At 36.4% G+C, this 22430-nt stretch overlaps 1 protein-coding gene across 8 annotated transcripts in view; it reads right to left on the bottom strand.

Moving 5' to 3' along the window:
* PLEKHA5 (pleckstrin homology domain containing A5) overlaps positions 1-22430 on the bottom strand; it is a 168416-nt gene that overhangs the window by 16781 nt on the left and 129205 nt on the right. The window contains exons 13-23 of one of the 8 annotated variants that reach the window (XM_031597813.2): positions 20614-20733; positions 19882-19935; positions 13487-13567; positions 7492-7554; positions 6301-6381; positions 6017-6166; positions 3783-3884; positions 2813-2924; positions 2543-2589; positions 1458-1646; positions 840-957 (exon numbers count right to left, since the gene is read on the bottom strand). In XM_031597813.2, coding sequence (XP_031453673.2) covers positions 840-957; positions 1458-1646; positions 2543-2589; positions 2813-2924; positions 3783-3884; positions 6017-6166; positions 6301-6381; positions 7492-7554; positions 13487-13567; positions 19882-19935; positions 20614-20733 — 1117 coding nt within the window. The remainder of the gene's footprint in view (positions 1-839; positions 958-1457; positions 1647-2542; positions 2590-2812; positions 2925-3782; positions 3885-6016; positions 6167-6300; positions 6382-7491; positions 7555-13486; positions 13568-19881; positions 19936-20613; positions 20734-22430) is intronic. The other 7 variants (XM_031597807.2, XM_090145944.1, XM_031597810.2 and 4 more) reach the window with 7 other exon arrangements.

Raw genomic sequence — 22430 nt, 5'->3', positions numbered from 1 at the left:
GGGTCAAATTCTAATAGTGTTACACCAGACCTCTACATACATGCTTAGTCAAACTAATGCAAGCTATTATCTTGCAGGTATTGTAAACATCAATCATCACAGAAAAAAAGTTCAGTTATTCTGAAAGCTCTTAAAGGGGTTTTTTGGCAGTGCTCAGACTGCTTTTCCTGGAGTCACCTTTAACAAACTATTCTGTGTGTTTTAACAAACAGAATTGAGGAGCACTTCCTGGTAAAAGACTCTACCAAGCAATTAGTAGCTTTTATGGAAGCTGGATGAAGAGAAGAATCTAAAGCATTTAGCAATTGCAAAGACCTTTATTGTCTGTACACTCCAAGGTCATGATCATTATTCCTATTATATCAGAGGACAGAAGGCAATTCAACAATTACAAGATTAAAAAAAGAAAAAGACATTGTTTCTCTGTCTTATGAGAGACTGAAAATTCTGTGGTGCTGCCTTTTTGGACGTTCCAGTGACATAACATTGGGAGCTTGATTCAAAAACTGAATAATTGTTCAGGGGCATGAACAGAAAATGGGTAATTGTTCAAGGGAATGGTGTGTGGGGAACGTGAGTGATGTGATTAGACATGGTGTCAATAAGGATTTCAGGGTTGTTGGTGAGTGTAATGTTTGATTTTTCTGTGGTGTAATTGACTGAAATCTTTCTTGTCATATAATTAAATGATTATTTTATTGTGCAAGTTGTTTCATCGTACTGAGAAATGGACAGGCTACAAAAATATGAAGGATGAAATAGCTTCTGTAACAGTTAAAGCTCTGTATTTCTTCTGAAAAAATGCTGAAAGGTCATAAACGGCACTCCTGGGGACAAACCTTTAGCTGCAGATTCTGATTCTAACATTTGTTCTGCTTTTTCTTCACCATTAGATTCATCCACTTCTGCTACTGTAGTTAACTCTGGTTCACTCTTATAAAGCCTATAATCAGGACCCTGAAGAATGACAAGTTATGAGGTAAATAAACTGGCATTTCTGTATAAGCATTTATGTCTTAAGACTCAAAACAGCTATTTTCCGATGAGACTGCTCACTTAAGGGCAACAGCTCATTGTTCAACTGCTCTTGCAGCAGTATTCCTTCATAATTAATTGGAGAAATGTTTGCGGATTTTCAGAAATCACAGAAAAACTGCCATGGGCTTCAGCAAGAACTGCTTCTGAGCCCGAAGTTTTAGAAATACTTGTGAGTAGAAGAGTTTGGTTTTTGAAATTGACTTAGATCCAAAACGCACCCATTTAAGTCTTAAGACATTTTATATATACACAGAATATATGACAGGAAAATGTGAAAAGCAAATGATGGAGCTGTAAATAAAACCAAAAGCCAAAAGTAAAAACAAATATAAAAGTAGCCAGATGGCAAAATAAAAGTTGTGACTGTGCAAAGGAAGGGGGAATGCTTCAAGAACGATGTGGCAGTTTAAGCCACTTACACAGTGAGATCCATTTCTCTGATATCCTTGAACTTGGTGAATCTTCTTTTCTTCTGGCAGATGTACTGGGCCCCTGCTATAACAGAGCAAGGAGCTGCTATCACTGGGCAGAGGGGGGATTATGGGAGGATGCTCTGTAAAGTCATAGGACCGAGGGAGTGGAGGACGAGGTGGGACTACTTCCTCTTCCTAAAGATTGTAGAATAGTCACCTTATTTAGATGTGCACACCTGTTACAATTATTTATAACTTATAAATAAATTAAAATATATTACCATAGCTACACCAGCTATAGATTTTTGTATGAAAGGGGCAATGTCACACTACAAAATAATTTAAATAAAAAAAGGGGGGAAAAAGGAAAAAAAGAAAGAAAAATGAAAAAAGGCCAAAATATGCATTTTTTTAATTAATTACCATCATGTACAATGAAATACTTCAACAGCTTTAGTAATCAACTTATAAAAGTTTTCAGTTCTATCATCTGCGACTTTTAATTAGATGTCTATGAATTCTCTGAATTATCCTTTTAAAAATTAAACTCCATATCTTTTTAAAGATTTTGATATACATTACATTTTCTGTAAACCACATGTATATTTCCAAACACTTTAGACAATCATGACAATGTCCCTTTAAAACTGTAAATGCTAGCCAGATTTCCAGAGGAATTGAACATCTGGGAGCTCCCACAGTTTCAGATGCTCTTGTGGGTGCTCTGGCCATCTGAGAACCAGGCTCAATAAGTGAATAGAATACAAAGCAACATATTTCTTCCCATGAAAAGTGTTTTGAGGAAAAAAGCAAATCCAAAAATCAGGGTTTATATTTCTAGGGTAAGAGCCTGGGGAGAGGAAAAGGTGAGAAATGGAAAAGAGAAAAACACTGGTGAGAATATAAAGACAAAGAACAAATGAAAGTGTTAGAATTACTAGTTATCAGTCTTTTAAAACTAATCACAATGAAGTATTTTCACAGAATACATGCTTTAGAAATCCTTAGAACAATTCAAATAATGTTCATTTTTATCATGTGTATATTTGATATTCAGTGCTGCTAAAATGGTAAATATGCTAAAAGCATACCTCATTTTTATATTTAATAGCAGAAAATGTCCTTGATCCCATGATGCCTGTTTGGGGGACGGGGGAGAGAGAGTAGGAGGAAAGAGAAGAATTGTTTTCAGTAAGTAGTTTTATGAATGTAAACTATAAGCTGTTATTACAAGGCAAATACACAGATCATCAATTTAAAATATCTGATTCCTTCAAACATACAAAAGCAAATGTGATGCTTAACTTATAAAAATGCATGTGATCCAATCACTCTCTAAGAAAGAAAAATGTCCAGTTTACCTGCATCTGAAGAGTTTCTTTGCTGTTTATGTTTACTTAAACCTTCCATGACATCTTGAATTCTCCACAGTTCCTTCTGAATCTGAGCACGCTGTATCCCAGCTGACTCAGTCTGCCAGTAAAGAAACAGCAAGTGATAAATACAAATATATTGCAGAAGGGGCAAAATATAAAACCTTTTTGTCTAGACAGTCCTGCTTATTCTTTCCCAATGAACAAAACAAAATGCAAAAATGATAGATACTCTCCCATTAAAAGGTAACAAATTAGTATGTTGTCAGAAAAAAGCAGACAGATTAAGTCATTTCAGAAACATGCACCAGTTATTTTGATAGAAATCTGCAAGCCGAAATTCCACTTAATGGAATTACATCTTCTCTTCACAAAGAAAAGCAAAGCCAAGTTTGCATGGAAGACCTACACACAACAAAAGGAAAGGAATCATCAGTTCCAAACCTAAAATAGTTGCAGATGAACGTGATGTTTGCTTACAAGCATATAAAATGTAGGCCTATTTATGTTCATGGCTATGCATGCTTTGAGCTGCATAACACAAATTTCTCAGCTCTTGAGTTTCCTTGTAATCTCTCTTTCATAGCAGCATAGAAAATCAGTCCCTTCAGCAAAAACATCCATTAACACCTCACAGCCTTGACCACACCAACCTGTCTATATGACTATCATAGCAATTAAGGTCTGAGAAAACTTCTCCATTTGGGACATGATCACTGAAATGGAAAGAGATGAACAAGGGAAAACTTACACAGTAGCTTCAAAATACAGGAAAAGCTAAAAAACTCCTCAGAACTGATGAACTTTTAATTTCTTTTTATATCTTACAGGTTACCACACATTCTCCATTCTCCCCCTTCTTTTTTTTTTTTCTTTTTTTTCCATTTGTGTAGAATTTTTAACCAAAAGCGTAGAAAATGAAAAAGACTTAAATGTATCTTTATGACCTATGCCAGACCTGAATTTCTCCAAGACGATCAAGTTGCTCCTGCATATGGTTCCTTGTTGCTGTTACATCATATTCTAGTTTATCATATTCTCTCCAAGCTCTTTCCAGTTCCTAGGTATATGACAAAAGAAAAGAACTGCATTTGCATATTCAAGTTTAAAAAAATAAAATTAAATAAGTAGGCAATTTTATTCATACAATGGCAACAAACATCAGGGATTAATTCATAGAGATTGGCAGTAAGTACACATACAGTTTTAGAGAATGTCACGATTAAACAGCTTTAGTATTTTCTGATGATACTGAATGATATACAAACTAACGGCATTTTACCTTTTCAAAATCTACAAGATAGTCTAGGATGAAATCTTAAGACTACGTTGTTATAATTAGCAGGCACTAGTGACAGAAAAATATGTGAAACAGCAAACACCAGAAGGCGGCACAAAAAGAATCTTTGAGGTCAGTTCTGTCATTGCCTCTTACTAAGCCTGGATCAAGCCCTTTATTTGATTTAGCATAAATTAAAAATTTGATGAGAGGTGTTCTAAGATTTCCTTTAGTTTCCCATGCTTCCATTTTCCTCATCCAGCCAAACTCCTTTACAATAGACATTGGAAGGGAGCGTAAAGATCATCGAGCTCCAACTCCCCTGTTGAGGGCAGGGTTGACCCCACCAGCTCAGGCTGCCCAGGGCCTCATCCACCTGCCCTTGAACACCTCCAGGGATGGGACATCCACAGCTTCTCTGGGCAGCCTGTGCCAGCACCTCATCACCTTGTGAGTGAACAATTTCTTCCTAACATATGAACTTACATTTCCCATCTTTTAGTTTAAAGCCATTCTCCCTTGTCCTAACAGAATCAGACCATCTAAAAAGTTGGTCCATCTACTGCTTATAAACTCCCTTCAAGTACGGGAAGGCCACAGTGAGGTCCCTCTGGAGCCTTCTCTTCTCCAAGCTGAACAAGCCCGACTCCCTCAACTTTTCTCCTTTCTTCATAGGAGAGGTCCTCTGATCATCTTTGTGACTCTCTCTCCAACAGCTCTGCATCCTTCTTGTGCTGGGGGCCCCAAGCCTGGAAACGGTACTCCAGATGGAGCCTTTCAAGGGCAGAATAGAGGGAAACCATTACCTCTTTCTCCCTGCTGGTCACCTGACTTTGACTATCCTGATGCAGGTCAGGATGCAGTTGGCCTTCTGGGATGAAGTGCATGCTGCTGGCTCTAGTTCAGCTTCTTGTCCACCAGGATCCCCAAGTCCTTCTCTGCAGGGTTTCTCTCACCAAGTTCTTTTCCCAGTCTGTACATATATCTGGGATTGCTCTGACCCAAGTGCAAGACCATGCACTCAGTCTTGTTGAACCTGATTAGGTTCTCATGGACCCACATTTTAAGCCCATCCAGGTCCCTTTGGATGGCATCTTCTTCTATTGAGTCAACTGCACCACTCAGCTTGGTGTCATTTGCAAATTTGCTGAGAGTACCTTCGACTCTGTCATCTATGTCACTGATAAAATGAGTACCAGTCCCAAGATGGCCCCCTGGGGGACACTACTCACAATCAGCCTCCACTGGACATAGAGCCATTAACAACAACCCTCTGGCCAACCAATTTCACATTCAACAAATACTCCAGTGTTCACATCCAGACCTCTCCAACTTCTAGGTAAGGATGTGGTGTAGAACCATGTCAAAGGCTTACATAAGCAAGTAAAAATGATTGTTTCCTCTGTCACCCTTTGTTTCATAAAGTGAAAAAGGAGATTAAATAGAAGCTCCCCTACTTTTGTTTAAGGTTTTCAAAAGTGCATGAGCTAGAATATCTTTGAAATATGATGGACCACTATTAAGAGAGACCATGAAAGCATTACCTTTTCTTCTTTTCACTCTGTAGCTATTTTTGCTTAAAATAAATTACATATCTGATGGAATGTCTGATAAAGTTTTCAATTATTTTACTTGACTTACTTCCGCTGTAATTAAATTCATATATTATAAAAATGAAAATTACCACACAAACTGAGGCCAATATGCACTCAATTCCCAGCAAAAGAAAAATTAAAGAAAGACTATTTGGTGAATATAGTGAAAGTTCTAGCTTTTACAAAAATACATGCAAGTACAGGACAACTGAGATTTGCTGGAATGTGGTGAAAAATAACAAAAACTCAAACCAATTAAGAATATGAAGAGCCATTTAACAGGTCACTGAGTTTTACTAGCAAGAATGTATTACTTACCGCAGTAGCTCGCGATACTTCTCGACAAGTGCCAAGTAGTCCATTCTGTAAGTCATCTCTCTGTAAGACTACATTTTGTATGGCTGCTGGATTATCTGCATTCATTTCTATCTCCTGACTTGCTGATAGCAAAGCTTGCTCAAGCGTGTACTATTATAATAAAGAGAATTATTTTTAATGTTCTGCATCATTGGGTTGATTTTCATTATATTTCAGTTATCAATGTTCTGATAATAAGCATGTAAAATAACATCCACTTTAGGTAATAAATACAATTGTCCTACTTTCTCCTTGTGTAGTTGTTGAAGCTTCTCTTCCAGTGCTTGTACAACTTTATCTTGTTCACATAAACGGCTAAGCTTAGCCTAATATATAACAGAAAATGACTGCAATTAGAATTGTTTTTAATATCTTAAATAACCAAAACATAACTTCATCAAATCATTACAAGAGACTAGATAAAATTTCATTAACACAAAATATGAATTCTAAAGTTCTGAAGGCATCAGTACTGCATTTTCAAATTAACCTCAAGAAACCATAAGGCACTATGAAATAAGTGTTATTGCAACTTGACACAACATTGCTCAAAATATATAATTTCTGATTCTACAACTAAATCATTATAACTTAATGACAGGTAACAAAAAACGCCTTTGAGCAACATATTCTTCATTATTATATATAACATTGTATACATTACTAGTTCTTCCCATGGTTTCTTTCAGGTGTTAGTTTTTGATAGTTATTAACACTACCCATGCTCTGCTGTTTTGGCTCCAATCTAGGCTTGGCTAAACATAAATCTGTTCCCCTTCAGCTCTGGTTTGCAATAACTGTTCAGTGGACTATCAATCTGGAACAGTTTTCTTTTTGAACAGCTTTTTGGTTCAGTTTGTGCTGCTGCTTTGATTTTCTAACTCTAATTGTAGCTTTAAAGTAACATCCCTTAAATCAGCATGTCTACTTTTACTTGCATTGTGCAAATATGGCTAGATATGTACACTTGTGCATACAAAGTATGACTGTATGTGTGTATTTTTTGCCACCAAAACTGACCTTAAGCACTAGAACCCGTTTCTTTAGTAACTAGCACACCAACACTCTGAATGGCAAGTATCCATGCCAATTTCAGTTCTGGAGTATCAGTCATATTTCCTAAGAAATTACTTCTCTAATGCTTCTAACTGAACTACATCCACAGATTTTTTCCTTTCTTAAGTAATCCCTTCCTTGAAACATTTCACATTTAAACACATAAACTTGAAATTTCATCCTAAAATGGAATATTTCTTGCAACTTAGAAGTTCTTTAAAAAAAAAAAAAGTCTATACTCTCACGTTCACAGATCAATCTCTGTTAGCAGTCACCTATACGAAGTGCATTCCAAACCCAAATGTCAAGGGAAAGATTATTATGAAAAGAAAAAGACAAATACCAACATTTCCAGTGAAGAAAAAATACAAATTACTTACATCAATATCCAGCTCTTCAGTTCTATATTTGTATAGTGTACCCCTACATTCTTCTTGTGTTAACTATAAGGAAGAATAATATTGCCATAAAAAAACTTAATTTGACTATGAAAACAAAACCAGTGTTCAGCTCAAGAGGTTTAATACAGCGTATCAGCTTTTGCTTGAACGTCAAACATAACACATTGAACAATATATAGTTTGCCAAAATATATAGTAACTGAAGGTAACTAAGTAGAATGTCAAACACTGTTGGTAAAGAGTTATATAAACAAAATAGGCTATGTTTCTAATGCAAATTGGATTTTAAGAGAGGTGCAACTCAATCAAACGTGGATTCTGTAGAAAGATGAAACTGCCAGACTACACCTAGACAAAGTTATACATAATTATGCATGTTTAAATATCTGCATTCTAAATACAGGGATTCAAACTACTTGGAATTAACCCTTCTAGGTCCACTAAGATCAAGTACATTCTCAAGGAGGATATTCTTAGTGATTCTGAAGTCAGAACAGAATGACCTAAGTATACAAAATATCTGTAAAATATATCATCACGTACACATGCCCAGTAAGTGTTGCCAAATACCTTTACACCTACTTTCTCCTATGGAAACCCCCCACCCCAACAACAGAATTCAGAGCATAAACACAAATGCCACAAACAGAAATCCTTCTGTTTTTAATTTGGACCTAAGCAAACCAGTATCCTCCAACTACTTTAAAACAGCCCCTCACATTAAGTCCTTACCTCTTTCAGACCCTAAACTGATCTGTAAAAAGATTTAAAACTATACACGGGAAAAAAAAGGCAGCTTCCTATTTTAGAATGGACTACCATATACAGAATTTGCTTACTGTCTTATATATAGAAAGCACTTGCATAACACTATCAACCATTTAATTAAAAGCATGTGTACATTGAGTCCCAACATATATGCTTTCCTTTCATGTGCATGATATAATTAGGTCATCATGGCTTAATAGTGCAAGAAAGACTATAAAAACACAAGTCCATGTTAAAGGACACTTATAAATAAAAGGACTAGGAAAGGGTTAATCAGACAAGCATTCCAAACATACAATAAATCTTCAACACACTTAAGTGTTTCATTTCAAGATGTTATGTCCACATACCTCATGCAAATGCACCTGGTGACAATTTAAAAGTATGGATAGTGTATTAAAACCACACAGTAACTTTCTTTGAAATGGACATTTTATGAAAATGAGTGTTGGAATATGAAAAAAGCCACAGCACTTTTGCACCTCATGAATGCCACAAATATTAGCATTTTAAGATATCTATTCAATCCCATACTGTTTTATAGTTGTGTTTTTTAAATGTAGATTTTGTCTTAATGAGAGAAAAATGAGGAATGGAAATATTTAAACAAAACTCATAAACATGGTCAATATAAATTTAAGGCCAAAAGTCTTCAACTTACAGTGAAAATCTAGGTATACTTCACAACAGAAAGATTTTACAAGAAAAAGATGATCCAGTATTAGCTTAACACGTGTTTGCAAGACACTGCTCAACATTTCATGAGAGTTGCCTAGAAAAGGAATCTTTTTCAAGCTAGTATCTTTTTTTTTATTATTCTTTTTCCTTAAGGAGTCATTTCTTTATTCAGCAGTTCAACCTTAATCAGAGCAAAGTTGAGAAAAGCTTTTCAGTTCAGCATCTCTGCCCCTGTCTATCTCCTGGATGGAATATATTCTAAACATTCTGAAAGTGAAGGCATATTTTCAAAGAATAGTGTGTATGTGCTAATTCCTCTTATTAATATCCTACCACCTCTTTAAAATTGCTGCCAACTTCTTGTTTTTGTCTGCACTTCTAGCTCACCACAACAGACAATTCCGGACAGCCACTTCCACACTGCTGCTGCAACAGTTTACATAGACTTAACACAAAAAACTCTAGAAATGATATGAAACCCTCAACCCATCTCTGACAAAATAGCAGCTTCTCTTCGAGCAGCATGTCTATAAATCAATTAAAGGCAAAAATCTATAGATAGAATGCTATCGCACTACTGGAATTGTAAGAAGAATTGCAGTAGACAAAGAGCAGTTACACATTACAAGCAAGGTTAACAATCTCATAACCCTGGAAAATGCATTATAAGAACTCCAACGACCAAGTTATTGAAATGTATTTTATGTCACGTTCAACAAAAAACTCCGTCATCGAACTGCTCCTACGCTTATCCAGCACAGACATTCCAGGGAAAGACTGCCACCTACTGAAAGACTGACACGGCCTGCTGCAGGCTTCTACAGTGTTCCTCCACATTTCTCTGCCCATATCCAAAGACCTTGCCTGTTACCAACCATACTTAAATACTTTGCCTGTTGATGCTAAGTAGCAGCATTCTGAACACTTCCAAACAGAACTGAGCATTTCTGTAAGGCAAACTGCACACAGCTCAGCCAAATGTGTATCTTGCACGTGAAAAAGAAAACACTTCTGTTAATAAGCCAGTCCCGTTGATTTAAATGCCCTGCTCACGTTCTGTGATCTTCACTGTGAATGTGCATATACAGCAGAATTTAATTATTTCATACTGTGAAACTAGCTGTCATATACTTTGTAAGGCATCATTTCTGTCAAAAAATGAGATCAGATGAGTCAGAAGGGGACAAGACCACCGTGATGGACACTACAAAATGTCTTTAGTGGGAACCTTCTTTTCAAATAAATGTAGATTAGGCGAATCACCCTCTTGAGACATGAGGGATAAGACCTATTTAAGCACCCAATATTTAAAACATTTAAGTGAAGGTATTATTGTCAGACTCTGCTAACAATTTTGGCTCAATAACTGTGGCAGGAAATTTCACAACCTGAACACATGCCAACATCTCTGCAAAATTATGGCACTTAGAAGATCTAAACAGGACAAAATATAGGGCATGCTGTGGGGAGCACGATGTTAAAGTCAGGCTTCCAAAAGGTTGCTTTATTTTGTTTGTGTGTCTGTTTGTTTTCCCTCTCCAGAACTCCTTCTAATTGGGAAGCTACACAAATAGGCACTTAACCCACAGCAAGTAAGATTCCCCTCCAAACTGGTATTATGTAGCAGATTTCATATTTGAAATACAAATTGGAAATACTAGGTTTTCAGCTAAAGTACAATCAACCCATGCATTCATAACAAAACCTGAGAAATAATTCTGCCTACAAATCTCAAAATGTAATATGCAAAGATGGTTTAATTTTATGCAGCTGGTTAAATAATAGTGATAAAAAGAATTGCCATGCCAGAAACAAGATCTCCTAATCTTCATAAAATCCAGGTCTAGTTTTATTCATGTTTTTCATGTATTGAGAACAAATATTCAAGTAAAGGCACATGTCAGCTTGCTGCTCTCACATTTTTATTTTTCTCCCATTAGTAAACTCACACATGTAAGGAATTGAAAATAATTCCTTCTTTTTTTTTTTTTTCTTTTAATTCAGCAGATTGCACTTTAGAAAAGAAAATTGACACTCCGCATCTACTATTAGAAAGAAGCGAAAAAACAATAATAAAAAAAATAAAGGTAGAAATGGGTCCAGGCTGCAAAAGGCCTGTATTTTTCTTGTCTGTACATTCAGAATCAGTGCCCTGGCTTACACCTGCCATACATATTTATGGTACAGTGTGCAGAGCAGACTAATGTAAATCAAAGTGATTTAAATAATTAATTTTAATTAATAACAACGATAGATGAACAATCACAATAAAAATGTCTTTTAAGTAAGACATTTGGAATAGTATAATTTTTATCCATTTTACACAAGAGCCATTAATCAGTACAAAAAAGGAGAAGCAAAAGGTTAATTCCTAATTAAACACAAGCATTTCTTGCTTTCCTTTGCCTAACTCTGAATAAGTTAAGTCATAAAATTGATCTGAATAAACTTAAGCAAAGAAAGATCCTTTCTGTACCTGCCTGAATGGCTGTGCTCGTCAAAGACTGGTTCACCTTGACAACAAAACAGGTTTAAGTCACGTACACGGGGCTTCTACCAGTTGTTTTTATTTCTTTTAAACTGCACTGCCAAAAATGTTTGGTGAAATCAATTTATGTTATTCAAATTAAAAACTGAATGGTGTTTAAGCTTTCAAATACATTGTTAGAATTTTAAAAAGTGTTTACTGTTGCATAACAAACATTTAGAAAACTAAGTAGGCTGTGAAATTCCAGTATGTTTTTATCCTTTTCAGAAAGTCAGTTAGTATTTTGTATAGGAAATTGTCTAGGAAAGCACATTTTGCTCTTCTCCAATTTACGCAACACATGAGTTCTTCTGAACAAGCCTGCCAACATCGCAAATGCTCTGATCTTAGCAGATCACATTTCTAATGACAAAAGGTTATTTAATCTTCAGGACCCTTCAGGTTCACTGTTTCTCTGACAAGAATGTCAAAAAAGGTGCTTATTCAGTGTCAAGGAAGAAAGAGTGGGCATATCTGCAAGATGAAAACAGTGCTGTTTAGCAATACCCTAGCTGGCAGAACTGCTTCAATAAGAAGCACTCTGACTTTAGTGGTGCTCCTAAGTAGCCAGGTAGACCAGCCAGGCACAGCTACAGCTCCACTGTATCTAGATCAACAGTAGAAGCTGAGTTAGTTCACTCTGACAGATCCAGAGCACCCCTGTTCATTCTACGTACATTGACTTTTTATCTTACATAGTCATAAACAGAAAAGTGATTTTCTTGAAGAAAAATTTGTAATGGCCAGGCTTCTTTAAAAAAAAAAAAAAAAAAAAAAAAAAAAAAAAAAAAGCAAAATCACCTTCATTTTGGACTTGAAGGCACCATACTTCTCTCATTCCTCTCCGAATGGTCCCTTCAGATTCCGTGTTAGAGCTCCTATTTTGCACATGGGAGCACAAATTGGACCAACGCTACTTCCTGAAGATCCTGAGACGGATCTTTTCTGAATCACAAGCAAACCTACAAAATGGAGTTGACTTCCAAAACCAAAACCAACCGTGAAACTAAGCTTCAGCAGGTTTTTCTAGAAACATGACAAAGCACTAAACGCCGGTAAATGACTTATGTCATAGAACCTCTCATTTTCTGTGAACTATGCACCTTTATTTTAGCTCACAAGAGAGCCCCTCAGACACTCACTTCCAACTGGCAGCCAGAACTGCATGCTTTGTCTACAGTAAAATACCACCCTCATTTAAGTAAGAACAACATCTTTGTAGCAGTTGTGGATAAAAGCTTCTGAAACATTCTCTGATGTGGCAGGAGCTATTGAACTAAGCTCCAGCATGCCTAAGACACTGCAGTGCCAACAGATATGTATTGGCCATGCTCATAAGTTAACGCAGGTCTCAATGCTCAGGCAATATTTCCATTCACATTTTGGATTCGTCTTCCATCTTACTGCTTACAGCCGTCACTAGACACTCTGTAAGTGCACACTGTTAAGACTGCTGTGACTTTATTAACAGACACTGCCTTTTGGATTTACAGTCCCCGGATCAAAGTAATTTTGATCCTTCCTTTCTTCAGTGGCTAAAGGCTTGGAAGGTGCAATCAAAAACCTGTAAATCCACTTCCTAGAATGAAACAAAATTGCCAGAAATGACCAGGTAAACACCACTCACATGCTTTTGTAGTGGTCAAAAGAAAGAAGCACCTTTGAACACTAATAGCATAGGATCATGCTAGGACAGATGTTGGAAGCTTACTGGAAGTTTTATGAATTTACTGGACAGCTGCGTAAGACACCAACTAATTAAGTAGTCCAGACAGAGTTATTTGAAGGGGTACATTTAATACTTAACAACAAAAACGCAGCGAAAGCCATGCTAACGATACTGCAGCATGTAGTTTTGTAAAGCATGGATGACTCGTGGTTTTCCAAAGCAAATAAGAGAAACACCAATGTTATGAAGAAATCTGAGGAACAACCAAAACTGTCGCTAAGAAAAGTTTTCGCAGATGATAAAGCAATTTCATTCACTATCCGAGACCTTACTTGCTGGTACAGTTGCGGTCTTAGCGCCGAGTTCTCAATCATAGTGTGAACCATGGTGATTAAAGGTTCATTCTCTTTCATCTATTTCAAATCAGGAGGAGCATACAGCAAACATCAGTTTACAGCATGGCTAGATTTGAAAGACGACACTGTAAAATATAGCCTCTACTTTAATTTTTTTCTAATAATACAGTAGATTACATTTTACCCCATGCTTTTTATATATTCCATCATTCAGTAATATCAAACATCTGAAAAGTTTAATGATATCAATCAAATGTAGCAAAACCACATAAAACCACCCCAAACCAATGAAATATTAATTGAACAAACCTTTCCCTTTTAAAAAATCCTTAACATTCTTAAAATAGGCCTGGCTTTGCAAAATATAGAAATGATGCATATCAGATTATGCAATAGGAAATCAGAAAACCTTTGCAATTATAGTTTTAGTAACTCAGTGTATGTCAAATAGATAAACACATTCCTTCAGAACACAAAAGCAAGGTGTAGATTTTTGTTCGCATATCACAAAATACCTTTATATACTGAATTGTTTGATATACTCTGGAACTTTGAATCACTGGTCATTTCATTTATCCATCCTCATGTATGGATGTGAAGCTACTTTGAGTTTTACATTTCTGAGCTGGTCAAACATCTTCTGTACTGATTTATATTTACTGTCATGTATGCAAATGTAAAAAACAGATCTGCGGATCATTACAGTAAAAACTGTACACACTGAGGACTTCAGAAAAGTATGCAAAACATAATAGGGATTTTTTTATTTCAAAAATAGGCCTTCCTAACAATAAGTGAAAAATTACAAAAACGTAATTTTCATCTCCTAAAGAAACTGAAAAGTCACTTAAACTATTTTTTTTTTCTTCTTATAGGAAAGATTTTTTTGTAGTCATAAATATGAGACTTCTTTTTGTTGTTGTTGTTGTTGTTTTGTTAAGTCTGTTCAGCTGGTAGGTTAATCACCCAATAGAATACCATATCTCAATAAGCAAGATGATGATGCTGTTTGTGTAAGGCAGGAAAAAAAAGCAAGCAAAGAACTCCTCCTATTTGCTCCGTATTCTACAGCATTACATAAATAGAAAATTAGAACTGACACAAGAAGTTGTTCTTCCTTTACTTTAAATCCAACTGACAGACTGTTTAATATTCATGAGAGACTATGTATCAACCCTTCTGTTAACCGAAGTGAGCACAGGCAGGGAAACATGTATTGAAAAACTGGCAGAGTAAAACAGAGAGCCACTGGCCACAATGGAGAGTCCCATACTCTAAGGTAAAGAGAATGCCTGTTCTGTGCTTTTAAAGTATTATCATGAGGCCACTCTCGAACAGAAACTGGACACTATTCACAGTGAGGAAATTTCTGATCGGTCAAGTTTGCATGCTCATAACAGAAACATGCCCTATTTTTCTCTCATTTAAATAAAATTTGCTTCTCAAATTTCTGAACAGTAAAGGGCATGTTTTACATCCTGTCATGCACTTGTTTTCTCTCCAGTTAAAGATATCACAAAAATCTCTAAAAATTGGAATTAAGATTTTCCTTACACATAAGCAAGCTGAAGCATGAGCTGCCTGATGACACACAGCAACACATCCAGCAGTCTTAGTTTTCTCACTCACTGTTTTTCCCCAGACACTTCATCTTCCCTTTTCTCTTTACTGATGTAGTATATGCAGGCTTTCTCATCATTTGGAAATGATGTAAAAACACCTCCTTGACATATGACACATATGAACACTCATATGACTTACAAGATAGCATTTGAGCAGGTATTTTGTGTTTTAAACTGTAATGCCAAGCTACTGACATTTTTTTTCCTTCCCCTCCCTCAGTTCTTTCCCACGCTATGGTAACACCCAGCACAGATGACATTGCAGTCTGTGCTGTTCTGGTGGCAGGCATTGGCTGGAATAGCAGCTCCCCACCGTGACAGATGACCTCGCCAATGAGATAAGACGGTGTGCTATGGGTGGCTTAAGTCTGTGCTCAGATTGGCATTTTTATCTGTTTCCTCTCAAGCTTCCTAAAATAAAAGCAGTGGCAACAAGACCAGACTAAGCCTTTCTCCTGTCTTTCCTCTGCTCCTCCATCCAAAACAAAGAAGGAAAAAGCATTTTTCCTTCTTGCTTTCTTTTCCAACAATAATCCAACACAATCTTGTTTTTACCCCACCCAGATCATTGCTCTCAAAAAGTAAAAGGGATGATGCAGCAGAAAGAATGAGAATGGCTTTGTCAGCTCACTACCTTTTCCAAAAAACTTGAAAAATACAATTAAGAGTTGCATCATAAACGTTGCTAATATAGGATACAGAATTTTAGGCTGGGGAAAACAAAAAAAAAGATTTAATTAAGGATATGTGCAGCCTGGAAGGCCGATTATGCTCTGGACTGCATTAAAAGGGGGTAGCCAGCAGGGAGAGGGAGGTGATTGTCTCTCTCCACGTGGCTTTTCTGAGGCCCCATCTGGAGTACTGCATCCAGGCCTGGGCCCCCAGTACAGGAAGAATATGCAGCTCTCGAAGCAGGTCCAGAGAAGAGCCACTAAAATGATCAGGGGGCTGGAGCACCTTCCCTATGAGGAAAGGTTGAGGGAAGTGGGCTTGTTTAGCTTGGGGAAGAGAAGGCTCTGGGGAGACCTCATTGTGGCCTTCCAGTACTTGAAGGGAGCATATAAACAGGAGGGAGTACAACTGTTTACATGGGTGGATAGCGATACAACAAGGGGGAATGGTTTTAAACTAAGACTGGGGAGGTTTAGGTTGGATATTAGGAGGAAGTTTTTCTACACAAAGGGTGGTGACACACTGGAACAGGTTGCCCAAGGGGGCTGTGGATGCCCCATCCCTGCAGGCACTCAAGGCCAGGCTGGATGTGGCTCTGGGCAGCCTGGTCTGGTGGTTGGTGACCCTGCACATAACAGGGGGTTGAAACGAGATGATCACTGTGGACCTATGATTCTATGGCAGTCCCATCCAAACAGCCATTGTGCTATTCCATCCTCCTCTAATTTACTCCCTTTTTCCAGCATCACCTTCATCATATCAGAAAGAGGGTGATGAAGAGGAGAAAACAGGAGCAAAACATCAAGACAGCATGGATGCTGGCTACTGAACCTTCACTCATTTATTTGACAACTTCTTGTTCAAGTTCTGTTTATCTTTATGCACCCTTTAAAAACAAAAAGAAGCTAAAAAAAAAAAAAAAGTATCAGCAAAAGAGAAATAAAGATATGAACAATTTAACACCTAAGCCATCCACATAAAGAGCATCCTCAACATAAAGAATAAAAAGAATGTATAGAGCTTACACTGTGACAAACCAGCCTGGGATATGCTGAGATTACACTAACACACACACACAGAATTTCACAGAGATAACTTCAGCTCAGAAGAAAGGGGTTTTTGAGCCAAAGAAAAGTTTTACCAGCAATATAAAAACAAAATATGTGTTTAAAAACCATTTTGCTGGAATCTTCTGTACTAACACAGAGATTCAAGTGGGACTTCCTGCCATGGCTGTATTTACAAAGGAGAAAAAGCAGCATGTCTAGCTTTTATGTAAAAAATATGTTCCTGCTTTCCGTTATTGTTATTGTAATTACTTGGTACAAATTAATTCAATAAATACATTTAGGAGACTGCTGGCTTGGATTTAGTAATACACAAAAAGCAATCCCTTAACATTCTGTAATGCATACAACAGAGATTATATTTGTCCTCTTAACATGTCCCACACTGACAAACAAATTAGCATTGCCTGGGGTGCTAGCTACATCCAAATAACTGCTTTCTAAAAGGCAAATCAAACTCTCTTCTGCCTCTCCAGGAAACTTAAGGCAGCAGAGTGGTTTGAAACCTCTCTTGAAGAAAAGGCTACAATAATTCTTTTGGCTGTAAGACATCAAAGAAGCAACATGGATGGGTATACGTGCATCAGCCTCTTCAGTCTTCTCCCCAACCCAGCCCTGAACTCCAACAACAACAACAAAAATTCTGAAGGCATAATAGAAAAACACCAAAAAATGTAACATAAGAATTTCCAAGCACCTCAAAGGGAAACAGCTATACTAAAAAGAAGCAAGACTTATAAAATGCTGCAGGATGTTCTTGAGTTTTGCTAAGAATGCCACCGTACCAGCAGACAACAACTTACTGCAACGATATAAAAGTTAGTGTCTCTACACATGAACTTCTGCCTTTCTGAAAATTCCTCTGTGTGACCTGAGAAGAAACTTGCTAATTAATGCTGCGTACAGCACTGCAAGTATTGCATTCTTTGTGACTACAGTGTGAGAGCTGAAGATAATAGGACTGGAATTCCACCAACTGCTCTAGGAAGAGAGGGTTTTAATTCTATTTTCAGAGATTAAATATAAATCAAGAGTGGAAATGTTTTGTTTAAGTACACTAGGCATTTAAAATTCAAAGCAAGTGACTATGCAAGTTGGTTACAGATGCAAATAATGAGGAGGAAAGGCCTCAGACTAAGAGAAACATGGGTCTTTTCTTCTCAACATAAAGGAGAAATGATAATGGACAAAACCATAAAAAGACATAAATGAGACACTAGTCCTAAAGCAAAAACACTCTCAGGAGGATTTATTTAATGCAAGTGGATGGCAGTGTAATACTAATACTAGGAAAAGAAGAAAAACTGATGAGAAACTAGGACAAATATTCCAATCTGCTCTTCTGTGATTTTATGATTAGTATATTTTTGACTTGATTCTGATTTCTTACTGTAAGAAGTACTGTAATTTCTTGCATCCTTAGTAAAGGCAATTATGACATGTTTATAAGATTTTGGCACTTCCCTGAATTAATAACATTTTATCACATTACATTCACAAATTTCATCTGAGACAAATAAAGAGAAAATCCTTTGTACTGCTTTGCATATTATACAAAGGCTATTCTCTCCTCTTTATCCTGTATATTATATTGACAAGCTTGCCTGATCAGGTAGCAGTGTGGTACATAGTTTCAATTTTCACAGTGAGTTGTTCTTCCTCAACAATGAATTATATTTTTGAAGACAGAATTATTTTCTTATTCCAAAACATCATGAGCTGGAAATATTTGAGTTGGATGAGTTGGAATGAGTGGAATATTTGGGTTGGATTTGCCAAATTCAGCTATTAGAAAGAACAGTTTTCCCCTACTTTCAGACCTCCTGCAGCTCCTTAAACAAGGTTAAAATGTTTAGAAATGCAGATCTAATGGGATTGGTCACTATTTATACACTGATTCCAAGTGATCAGAGGAAGATGAAGTCACTGGCTTAAGTGCAATGGCAAAAAATTTAATTAGGAGAAAGAATATTAGAAAAAACTCTAGAGATTTCCATGCTTTTAACTAACAGACAACTAGTTGCTTATATTTCTTTTAAGTTCTTGTGATTTTCTATGCTCTGTTCAAAATTTACCATTTAAAAACTTCTCAAATACAGCTTGCAAACGAGTTCTATTTGACCATGCAACAAAGCCATAATAAGAGAAATTTGGTATCACAATTATTCCCTTGGCAATAAAGTACACTGTCGAAGACAGAATTATATTCTTACTCCAAATATTAACAGAAGTTATACATATCTTATTCTAATATAAATCTTTAAGAAGCAACTGAGTAAAAGGAAAGAAAGTTATTTGATAAGCCATGATTTAAAACCTTCTTACATGTGACATGGGGGAATGGTTTTAAACTGAGACAGGGGAGTTTAGGTTAGATATTAGTAGGAAGGTTTTCACACAGAGTGGTGACACACTGGAACAGGTTGCCCAAGGAGGCTGTGGATGCCCCATCCCTGCAGGCACTCAAGGCCAGGCTGGATGTGGCTCTGGGCAGCCTGGTCTGCTGGTTGGAGACCCTGCACATAGCAGGGGGGTTGAAACTGGATGATCTTTAAGGTCCTTTTCATCCTAGGCCATTCTATGATTCTATGTTTGATATCCCATTTTAACATCTAATTCTTCTTAATTTGGAAAGTAAAATAATCAGAATAATAATTTTATAAACTGCACGTGTATCATATGAGGTTGGAAATACAGTTTCACTTTGGTTAATGCTACAGTTAATGCTGGTAAAATGCTACAGTTAGTGTTATTAAAGGAAGGATATGAAGAATAGAAAAAAAAAACAAAAAATGGCTGTTCTATTCAGGAGAATTTCAGTTTACTTTTTTCGTTCTCTGTCAAGTCTGTAATAAACTGAGCTAATTTATGCAACCTAAAATGGTCATGTATTAAATATCCAACTTTATGAAAATCACTGAAAATCCTTCTTCCCAAGTATTTCCAGCTTTATAGGAGCAGGCAAAAGGCGTTAAGAAAAGTAAGCACACAAGAAAACTGCAAATCCCACCTGATGGTCCAAATATATGGCATTCCTTTGAAGGTGATGCGAAAGAATCTCACTCTAGCAGGCAGCAGTTAGAGGGAAAAAGGAAAGGGACAGAAGGGTGCAGAATGCATGAAAAGAGTTTTTAAAGATGTAAACTAAACAGTGAACTGTTTAACACAGAAATATAATGTTACTTTGCCTGCCTTTTTGTGACATGTTAACAGATTTTGATCTCTAAACAGAAGTGATGAAATTTTGTCATGAATTGGCCTACGAAATATTCCATTAGATTTTGGTTCTACACATAAAATACAGAATGCTCACATGAAACGTCTACTATATTTGATTAAACAAGCAACTATAAACCCTTTGGTAAATATGTTTTAAATGTCGTAATACTTTTGACAGATTGCAGTAAGATCATATTTGATAAGATGCAATATAAACAACAGATTAATCTCATGATCTTTTACTGCTATTTTTGCTTATAACAACTGGTTAAAAGCCTCCAACTTTAAAGTAAACAACAATATATTTTAAAATATTCCTACATCATTTAAATTCAGCCAATATCAAAAAGCTATCAGCTAAGACCTCAAAGGGTTAATAACAGAACATCATATACACAATCACATTCTATTCTACACCCACAGCAGACGGAGAATCTTGTACTATGGGTAAAATGCAAACTGATTAATGAATAACTAAAAGTTAGTGAGAATGGTACATGACACACATTGCTTTATAGCTGACCTTTGGGCTGTTGGCCTCAAGTTTTAGTTGCATGAGCTGTGCTAGTGTGTGTTCCCGGATACTACTCAGTTCAGCTTGCTGCCGTCTCAGCTTTATTAGCAGCAGCGTGAGCTCCTCTGGCTGAGGGAGTGCAGTGTGAGAAGCCAAAGAGTAGAAAAAAGGTTAATTGGTATCCTAAACAACACTTAGTTAAAATAAGGCTTCTTATATCTTTCTCAAAATAACTTTTTATAGAGATACAACAAAAGATATACCATTTTTCCCAAATTGACCGTGTTCAAATATATAACGAAGGGTTAAGTTTTAACTACTTGAGTAGCAATTGATACTGCATATCTCATAAAAATGAATGCAGGACAAAAAAAAAGTGGGGATTTCACAGAAGAAAGTCCGTGTGGCCCTCAAACTTTTTGGCATGCATATCAAATTGATGATAGTGACTTCAGTGAAGGGAGATATAATTTCAACCCTTAGGATATCATTATCTGTATGGACAATCATTTGAGCTTGGTAGAAGAATAAAAAGTGCGCCTGAAAAACTTTAATTCTTCAAATTTCTATGTCAAGATTAAAAGTAAAAACAAACAAAACAATCCCCATGAGATAGCTGAACCATGTCAGGAGCAAACAATTTGACAAATAACACTGCACAAGCAGGACAAAAATAGTTTTCTTTCCTTCCTTCCTTCCATAGGTCTGAGGCACTGACTTTTATGACTAAGATGTACAATACAGCCTCAGGAAGGGATAAAGGACAGTATTTAAAACCCAAGGTTGTATGAATAGAGTCACACTCAAATGGGTACTTTTCAGGTAATTCTACACAGAATGGTTTAGGTCAATTTGGAAAAAGCTACCTGAGCCATTCCTGAGAACCACTTCTATTAGCAACACTTCAAAGAAAATAAAACACTCTTGACATCACAAGTAGATGTTATGTTCCATTTTGCTTCTGTTTCTTACACTTCTCCAGAACTAAGTCTTAGAAGAGGTTAGATATCCATCCAACATTCTGATTTACTTACATGTTCCGGGAGCTTAAAAAAAATCCAAAACACAACCCCAGAAACCTGCTTGCTCTCTTCCCCAGTCTCAGAATTTCCCCAAAGCAAGGAAGTATAGAACTAGGCTCCAAAGATCAAAATGTTAAGTTACTGAAAATCAAATATCATTTTCTTAGAATGTAGAAGAAAAATAGATATCTGAGGATAAGCATGGCATAGTTATGAGCCTGTATCACAGTACCCACAAGGGGGAGCAAGGTATTTCCACATTGCTTCTGCTGTCAAAACCATTTGTTTTGAAGGAAAACCAGTACCAAAGTGAAGGTGTCCAACGGTGAATCTTACCGCTCTACTACTTTTTTATTATCTGGATTTAAGATGTTTGATTTCATACAAGCATTTCATAAGCATAAGAATCTAGACTGCTATACAAGATGCTTTCATATTCTCTCCAAGAATATGCAACAGTGCTTTCAGCACTTTGAAAATTGTCATCTTTGAAAAGCACAGGAAATTTTATTTTTAGAAACAACAGAATGGGAAGTAGCATCTTTAAACAAAAGAAATAACAAATCAATTTATTTTCAGATCAAACCTTTTCTTGATACGGCTTGCAAAAGCTCAATTTCAGTGCATTAAGAATAAACTTACTGACAGTATTTAAATAAGTTTGCAAACATTTTCTATAGAGGAGTGCTAGACTTTCATAGCATTGCAAACAATTTTGTCATTGATGCCAGTGCTGTGCTTTTGATAGAACTCTTGGCACTCTTGCAACAAACAAAACTCAAGGATTTGTTTAAAGAGCTACCT

Source organism: Phasianus colchicus, chromosome 1 (genome assembly GCF_987193195.1).
Source record: "Phasianus colchicus chromosome 1, bPhaCol1.hap1.1, whole genome shotgun sequence".
Lineage (NCBI taxonomy): Eukaryota > Metazoa > Chordata > Aves > Galliformes > Phasianidae > Phasianus > Phasianus colchicus.
The sequence above is the reverse complement of the archived record's forward strand: the minus strand, read 5'-3'. Positions and strand labels throughout refer to the sequence as shown.